We start from the raw sequence: 9,249 nt of genomic DNA, 5'->3' as shown, positions 1-9,249 counted from the left end.
GAAGTGGAGAGAATGGGGCGCAGCAACCAGCGCTGCTGAATCAAGAGCTGTGTGACACTTTCAGTCAGTCCTGTCTCTGGAGCCATGCTGAAATTAGTGCTCATAGTTTCCGTTTATCGCAGTAAAGATAAGCTAAAAATTCCATAATGGAGCTCTCTTCTGGCATCATGCTACATGGCAATGGGCTTTAACTGAGAAGTGAGTGTAGGTGTCCCATGGATAATGTGGTGCATTACTAAATACTTATTAGGTCCCAAAGGCAAGAATGATTGCATTGCAAATGCTTGTTCTTGAAATTCACTGATTCTAGTATATGTCTATCTATCTGGTATCAGTCAGTTATTCTTTTGACTCTGATCCTCTTACGTGGGTTCAATGATGTAGTTCACCTCCTATCTAGATGACCATTATCTTTCCAGTGGGGGCGGCTCTGCTAAAGCGGAGGAGTGTCACCCTACTACTCTCGGAGCAGTGTAAATGGAAACATAAAATGATAACAGAATTATTATAATTGTATTTTTAGTATCTTGCAGCCAGGTTACGCAGGGGTGGGGCTGGGCTCCTGTAACTTAAGAGTGCATGATGGTGTGGCCGGCCATCTTGGACCGGTCCAACAGTCATGCGCACTTTGCATGGTCTCCACTGGTCTATAACACACAGTCTGGATGGAGAACATGCACAGGCTGTCAGTCCCCATCTGAGCGCCAAACCACAGTGCTCAGACCAATCACGAGGCTGCTGTCATGGTGACAGCAGCGTCAGGATGGGCTAAACGGGAGCCTAGGTGCTGCTGGGAGCCAGCAGAACAGCGAGGACGAAGAAGAGACCGGCAACAAGCAGGTAAGTCTTTTTGGGTTTTTTCTAACCCATCCCTTTCCGCCAGCCGCTGTTACGTACAAGCTGCCACAGATCTTTCCGGAATATCTGTTAATAAGGCATGAATGGCAATTTCGACCTACGCACAAGTTATAATGAAAATTGGCACAAAAACGAGTTACTACTAATTTTACACTTTCCGCAGTTAGTAGCTGAAAGCATATTGTGCTCTCTCCTGTTTTTGTAGCTGCTTCTGGCTGGAGGTAATTGCCTATTGAAACATTTCACTAAAGACAGTAGCTATTGCTAAATGAGCACAAAGAGTTAACATTATTCCCTGTTTTTTGGGTGCAGTACCCAATCATTTGCGTAAACAAAGGGGCAGATTTACAAGCCCCCTGCGCCGCTGGTGCATCACGTTGCGCGATGCACCGGTGTCACAGCCTGCTAATTGATATTTACTAGAACAGGTAAAGTCACCCTGCGTGATTTAACATGTGCTTGTAAATATCACCCCTGTTCACGCAACACATTGAGTGTTAGGGGCATGACATGGGTATTGCTGTTGTTCCCACGCAACACCCTTGTCCACTGATGCATTTCCAGATTACTAGAACAGGTAAAGTCACCCTGCGTGATTTAACATGTGCTTGTGAATATATCCCCTGTTCACGCAACACATTGAGTATTAGGGGCATGACATGGGTATTGCTGTGGTTCCCACGCAACACCCTTGTCCACTGATGCATTTCCAGATTTACAAGAATTTGTAAATCTGGAAGTGAATCAGAAGCGAAGTGCAACAAGGAGAAATGTTTTCGTTTCTCCTGTTTTTTTTCCTCTTTCTATGCGTGCTCCATTCTATAGCACACATTGGAAGCGGAAATCACTTCGACTCATTGTGCACCTCCATACGACGAAGGCATCCTTGCACCATGGTGCAAGGGTGCCTGCGTCTGCGCATGGCAGCAGTTTGTGCCCCAGCGCAGGGGGAAATACAGAGATGAGACATAGTGTTGTAAATATGTTGCATCGCTGTGCTTTGAAACTAACTCAGCGTGGCGCAGCAAAATGACTCGCAGCACCGCGCTGCATTCGTTTCTTGTAAATCTGCCTCATAGTGTTTTAGCAGCTGTCAATAGTGAAAGAGTTTAAAGATCTCCGATAGTGTTTGTCTATTTGAACAATCAATGTTTATTCTCTTTTTAAAATATATATTTTTGTTTGTTTTAGTTGACCCAAAAGCTATGATTCAAATTCAGTATTTAAGCACACTTACAAAAAAGCTATGAACTACAGTAGCATTATTAAACACAAACATATGCCAAAAGAGTTTATTTGAGGTGTAGATCGCTGAGGAACAAAGTACAGATAGACTTTAAGTTCAAGCAGGAACAAGTCTTTGTAAACATTGTACAGCTTCCTTGTTTGGAAGGAACGTGCTTCCTGTTGCTGAAGAAAAACCTTCCACCAACATACATCATCGAAGTTGAGAAAATGGTAAGTCTCTTGAGTTCGATGCAAGAACTGAAGACGATCCTACACCACAACCCTCTTTCTGTCACCTTCAACACCTGGACAGAGTTTATGGAAAGAACTTCAGAGGCTAACAGTTCAAGAATCGCTGAAAGGAAACGAGTAACAGGGAAAGGTTAGTTTACTAATTTGAGTACACAAGCATCTCACCATCAATTCCCCCGTCACAACAACCTAAGGCCTGGCACTGTTTGTGCTTCATAAATAACTTTTAGAGTTGGTTTGTTGTGTTTGGTACCAGAACATCAATAGACCCGTGTCGTTCTCTCTAATGTTTTTTATTTTCTAAATAAAAGTAAAGCCATGCTTTTAGCTGTACCATTTTATTAAAGGATGACCATTACATTGACTTTTCACTCCTTATGCCGAAGAAATGTAAGGTGGTGCAGAGCAGAGGCTCCTGAGCAACTTTACCTAGTTTAAATCAGAATCTGCAGGCATTATTTGTGTTTCTCAAAGCAACCATGGCATGCAGTGACTCTGCAGCTGGTTAAAGATATGTGTAATTTGGGCTTTTCTTTATCCCAAACAGCCGTATCAAGATCTTTCAATGAAAAACACACCATAAGCTGCATTTGACAATTTGTCTGGGGGTGTGAAGAATTGGCAAATTTAGAATTCTACATTTCCAAGTTTAAAAGTCAAAATCATGAATATCTTACAGAAAGGAGGAAAAACAAGAAAGCCTAACTTTTTCAGAAGTGTCATTCAGAATAGTTCAGAATAGTTAATAGGGTAAGAAACCTCTTTAATGAACAAATGGATCTAATAGAAACATTTCACACTGGAATCGTTGACATAAGGCAGGCCTTACCATGTTGCTAGGTCTTGCGCCTTCCAGGAAGTGATCACCTCTGTAATGGAAATGGCCACCTTTCCATTTGCCATTTTCAGGTCATCCCCCTTGTCACCATTGAAGTTTCCGCATGCTCCGCACAAGTTGTCAACCATATCTTGGGAGGCAGTCACTGTCACCGACCCATTCCTGCTGATCTGAACTCTGATCTTTTTTACCTGTTCTACAACCACTGAGTCATCCATGATGGTAACTGACACTGATTCAGAGATTTTAGCTGGAATGCTGAGCTCACGTCCATCCCTCTGAAATAATGAAGGTAGGTTGTTATTTTGCAGCTGGGAGCGATGAATGGCACATTTGCATGCAGGCTTTACATATATGAGAGAACAATAGGAAAAAGGCTAAAATGGGCCTCCATAATTACAGGCCAAACTACTGTCTGTCATAAAAACATGTTTGGCGTCAGCTAATACAATAATCCACCATCACTCTACATGCCACATAATGCAGCCTCTACAAGTAAGATCCATAATTGAAAACGGAGAGATGGTCTCCTCCTAGAACAAAATGGAGTTGATGGCACATCTCCTCTGATTGATGGAACAACTCTTAATTTCTTTGTTCAAAATTGTAAGCCAGACTACATGTCCCACTAAGAATGTGACGGTTTTGTACTACGACTTCAAAGACCTGGTGTTAGATTTGGGGGTCTCTAGTTAGCACAGGTAGGTACTTGTAACAAATAGGGACCCTTGCCTCTAGTAAGGGTAAGGGGGTACACTTCTAAAATAACCCCTGCTCACCCCCTTGGTAGCTTGGCGCAAGCAGACAGGCTTATCTTAGAGGCGGGGTGTAAAGCATTTGTGAACACATACAGTAATCAAGTGACAACACTACAGATGGACAAAAACACAAGTTGTATATTAAAAATAAGTATTCTTTATATAGATATAACAACACAAGACCACAAACGTCAAAAATCCACAATACTGTACTTAAAATGGTAGAATTAGCTTAGATCTCTTTAGAACAAAAGTGTTGCAGGGATGTATGTTCCAGTAGTTCCTTACACGCAAAGACGGTGATGCGTTGAAGATCCGGTGCAAAGAAAAAAAGATGGCGTCTCCTTCTTGATGTGGCATGCTCCTCCGATGTTGCGAGATGTCTTGACTCGATGTGACAGCTGCAGCGGCGACACTCTTGTTAAGTGATGTGACGACAGCGGCTTTGGCAGTGACACTCTTCTCTGCCGATGCGAGACACTTCCGCTCGATGCGCCAGCTACAGTGGCGACACCCTTGTTCAGTGATGCGACGACAGCGGCTGCGACGGCGGCACACTTCTCCATGGATGTGAGTCTCTTCTGCGGAGCAATGCGATAGCTACAGCAGTGGCACCCTTGCTCAGTGATGCGACACAGAGGCTGTGATGGCAACACACTTCTTCTTCATGACTCGCGCTTCCAGCTCCTTGCGACACGCAGACCCTCAGAAGGCCCAAAACAGCTACAGGCCCTTCCAAAGAACTCCTGGGGAGCTGGTGGTTGAAGTCTAGTGTCCGTGAGACTTCAGCAGGAGGCAAGCTCTTCTCTCAAGCACTTGGAGAGCCTTCACAAGTTGAATAAAGCACACACAGTTCCTTTCTCCTTTCTTTGGCAGTCAGGCAACCACTGCAGACCAATCCCCCAAGCAGCACTTCAGCTTAGGGATAGTCACTCCTCAGGCTCTCTGGTTACATTCCTCAGCAAAAGTTTCTTCTTGTTGTCCAAAAGTGATCTAAATTCTTGGGATCAGGGTCCCAATAATTATACTACTTTTCTCTTCGTTCTCTGAAGGCAGAGAGGCCTTTGCCTAGTCCAAACCAGTTCTGGTCAGTCCTGGCGCACTCTGCTGACATGACTCCTTCGTTCCTTTCACAGTGCAGGGCAGAGACATGGGACGCACCATAGGAGGTGGAGCCAGCATTGTGGAGGGAAGGCACAGTCCTATTTAGGTTGCAAGTGCAACTCCTCCCTCCCATCTTGATGCAGATATCTCTATTCACCACTGGGCTGACACACCCGGTCCCCTGGAATCCCCCGGCCACTGTCACTCATTCTCCAGACAAGGAATACACAACCTAGCAGAGGCTGTCTTGGATAGTTAGACAAGAAAATACCTACTTTCTAAAAGTTGTATTTTCAAACACAGAATGTTAAAACCAACTTCACTAAAAGATGTATTTTATCATTCTGAGTTCAGGCATACTAAACTCGAATTTCTACTTAGTTCCCTGAGTCAGTTAGGATTATAAAATGTAATAATCTAACTGCCCATTCTGGCCTATGGGGAATAGGTAGCCTTGCAATAGGGAAAAACAACAAGCATTTGTAATGCAATAGCATGTAATGTAATGCATTTGCACGATTTTGAGCTATTAGTATTGTAGATGACAGTGCCTTTTATTTCTGTGTTTTGAAAACGTGCAAGCAACGACTATAAGTACAAAGTGCACATAAATAAACAGTATTGTCATTTACAATTCCAATAGGTCAGAGTTTTGAAAATGCTTGTTTGGTTCGGCTATAATTGTTAAATTAAAAAATAAAATCACTTTTAGAAAGGGCTCCCTTTCAAGTATATACAAGCACTGGCGACGACTTAAGCTGTGCGATTAAATTTAAAAACAATATTAAGCAGCAAATTACAAGCAAATTATGAATTACCTAGTTTGCCTATAGAGTATTTGCATGTATTCCTATTATGTATCCGCCTATACTTTAATTCTGTTTAGAGACTGAACAGACTTTGGTGACGAGGGGAAGGCTGAAACCCATGAGACTGAATGTTCAGCAGAAGTCAGGGAGCTGTGGACAGAAGTAGGAGTCGAGAGCTGGAGTATTCAGAGTTTGTATGTTGTAAATTATGCACTACTAACCTCGCCATGCATGTTCGACCTGCGGTGCCCATATTAGCATCCCGTACAGTAACGTTTGAACATTCAATCACATGTATTTAATGTTAAGTGAAAGGCAGGCAGTGTTTGTGCTCAGATTATATTTTAACGTTGTACTTTTAGGCGAGAATAAGATAGCTGTTTTTGAAAACTGTTTTTAGGTGTTGGCTGTGCATTGTTGTGCTTGTGACTGAGGTCTGACAGCTTGTGAGTAAGGTATGGCGGTCCCTGGTCCTCCTGAGGCGATCCGTCCTGGACTGGTCTGTGATCTTAGGGCAGTGCAGAGCGGTTTGCACGCACGCATGCACAAACAGACATAAGGTCAGTCCCATGTGCTCTGCAGCAGCTCCCCCAAATTCTGTCGCTGTTATGCGAACGGGTCACGAGTGCCTGTCACACACTGTGAGGTATCTGGGCGCTCTGTGAAGCCACGAGGAGGCGTGCTGGACACACCCACAAGCACAGACATCACGTTCCCGACCCAAAATGTCAAACATTGTCTGGACAGGAGCACATGGGATGCTCCACACATAAGTACTCACACACAAATCAAAGGTATCATGTTGGCGACTGCCCTCTCCTCCTGCAGCCCCCCCTCCTACCTGCAGTACAGCGGGATGTCACCTGATCCACCGCACACTGTACGGCGTCTTGTGCCCTCAGTGAAGCACCAAGAAGGGTGAACACAGGCACACATTGTGTCCTGTCTACTGCCAACAACAGTACTCATGTCTGGTCACCAAGCACAGTGCACAGCATGCAGCGTCTGTTACTGCACCGCCACCGGACAAAGAACACCCAGGCTGTGAATGTCCTGTAGGCTCCCTCATGATGCCACTGCACTGCACCCCTATATGTACATGTTTCCGTGCCATGCTGCACAAGGTGTTCAGCCGGCAGAGGTGCCAATGAAGGCCATCGGCATTTATAATGCCTATAACTTCAGGTCCAACAAATGCGAGGCCCATTGCATTTTTAATGGTTGTTTTTATTTTAAGTTTTATATAGCGCGAAGTCGCCCTGAAGGTATTGGAGCGATCTACATGAGTGCCACCAGTTACATTGCACAAGGGCGTATTCAGCTTCTTTAGGCACTGGCAGATTAGGTGATTTATGCAGTCACAGAATGTTAAGCCTATGCCGAGACTAAAACCTAGTTCCCCTGCCACAAAGTCGGCAGACCCCTATTCTTTACCCTTCATTTAATTATTTCTAAATTTATAAATGGTCAGATTGCAAAAATTGGAGTACACTGCAAGCAACTAAAGTTAATACGTACAAATAATATAGTATACCTAACATCGTTATTAGAACTGCGCACCAAAGAACACATGGTTCAATCCGCAGGAACAAACTTACCATCAGCCATTTGCACATAAGGTGTGTGAGCAACCCTCCAGTTGGACTCAGTTCCTGGTTCATATTACAGGTGACCACAGACTACACTTCCCATCACCCATTATACTTTGCAGTCATGGGCATTCTAGATGTCTGGCCAATAGCCTGGCTCCAATTTCCACAGAACGCACAGACACGCAAAGACGTTTTAAAAGCGCCAAACGATTTGAATAGTGTATGTGCTTCTTATTTCTGGCTATTCATCTGGGGTGCATGATCAATTTTGTATAAGCTGCCTACTGTTCCACCTTTCCGGGAGCAAGTTACCTGCCTAGCACCCATGACAGTACTAGCGGAGCGAACAGTCTCACTTACTGAGCCTACGTGCTCCTAGATTCCATTCTGCCCTGCAATGAAGGTGGAAGCGGCTTCTACCCCAGGAGCCCCAGTTCCTCCCCAGTGGTAGCTGTACTTCCAACTGTACCGGGAGCAGACTTACATTTCATAAACAAACACCCGCTAAACCGGAGTTCACATTATTCTCTGATAGACTGCCACATAAACAGAAGGCTGCGCCTGCGCCCCTCGAGTAGCCAGAAAGGGGTGGGTGCGTTTGTGTGATCCCTTTGCGATCATTGTAGACAACAAAACCATTCAATTTATGTTTGGGGCATATGCTTAGGGAGGTGGGGAGTGCTGGCTTCTCTTTTCCCTTGCTTAAATCAGTTATATGGCAGCCGCCAGGGCTTGGAATAGGGTGGGTCTGAAGGGTTTCTCGTTTGTGTGCCAGTCTAGGGGAGAATAATATTGTTACTTCTGGTTAAGTGGGTGTTTGTTTATGGAGTGATTTTAGTGGGATTAAAAGGGATGGTTGGGGGGGGGCAGCCGGCACTCGATGAGTGTCCCATATAATTAAGGCCGTGGCTTAAACTGTGAATCATTGTCGTCGCATTGAAGAATGAAGCGGGCGTCGTAAATCGCTACAGACCATTAAGCGGGCGCAGTGGCTAAGTGTTGGTATTAAAAAAGCCCAAGTAGTCCCAAAGGGAAACTGAGAAAGACCTACAGTGCAATAGAACTGTAGTTGGTCGGTGCTGCTTCCGTTAAAAACGGAAGTGATGCATCGGACCAGCAACCAATAGGGAGGCCAGAAAATCTCAGTAACGCTAAATGAGCCAATTGCAAGCAGGAGGCGGGTTTACCCTCGTTATGTGGATTACCAGATGTCTCGGAGAGACAGCGCATGCGCCCTGCCTAGCGAGACCTAAAAATGGCTGCAATTCACTATTAGGACATGCCACACACATCGGGGTATGTCCTACCTTATTCTTATAATGCACCCAACCCTTGGGCCTACAATAGGGGTGTCTGATATAAAGAAAAGGGAAGGTTTAGGGACTGGCGAGTGGGTGCCCTTGCCCAGTCAGCATGGCAGCACCAGACTGCACACAGGCTCTGCAATGGCAGTCTTGAGACACACTTTTACAGGCTGCTTCTGTGAGTGGCACAACCAGCGCTGCAAGCCCACTAGTTATACCAAAGGGGATGATGGACGGAGCGTTTGAGCAAATCAAACACTCACCCCAGTCAACTGATCTGGGTTTAATCCATCACCATTCTTTAGCTCACTCCATCACCCCTCATGGGAACAGTCCAGCCCGAACTGCCAAGCCATGTCTTCTCTGGACCGGTAACAAGTAACAAGTATCCTGGGAAAGCCCACTAGTAGCATTTGGTTTACAAGCCCTGGGCACCCTCAGTGCACTGTACTAGTGTCTGACTAGTAAACCAAATCAGCCCATTATGGAATCCTTAATCCATACATG

The 9,249-nt window shown here is 45.0% G+C and overlaps 1 protein-coding gene across 1 annotated transcript in view; it reads right to left on the bottom strand.

Annotated features, from left to right (window-relative positions):
• Nucleotides 1-2,136: 2,136 nt before the first annotated feature.
• Nucleotides 2,137-9,249, bottom strand: part of LOC147701270 (IgGFc-binding protein-like) — a 1,577,064-nt gene continuing 1,569,951 nt past the window's right edge. Inside the window, exons 29-30 of the mRNA XM_086930001.1 lie at nucleotides 3,167-3,453; nucleotides 2,137-2,440 (exon numbers count right to left, since the gene is read on the bottom strand). Of these exons, the coding sequence (XP_086786127.1) occupies nucleotides 2,431-2,440; nucleotides 3,167-3,453 (297 nt within the window). The 3' untranslated portion in view covers nucleotides 2,137-2,430. The remainder of the gene's footprint in view (nucleotides 2,441-3,166; nucleotides 3,454-9,249) is intronic.

Source organism: Lissotriton vulgaris, chromosome 7 (assembly GCF_964263255.1).
Source record: "Lissotriton vulgaris chromosome 7, aLisVul1.2, whole genome shotgun sequence".
Lineage (NCBI taxonomy): Eukaryota > Metazoa > Chordata > Amphibia > Caudata > Salamandridae > Lissotriton > Lissotriton vulgaris.
The sequence above is the reverse complement of the archived record's forward strand: the minus strand, read 5'-3'. Positions and strand labels throughout refer to the sequence as shown.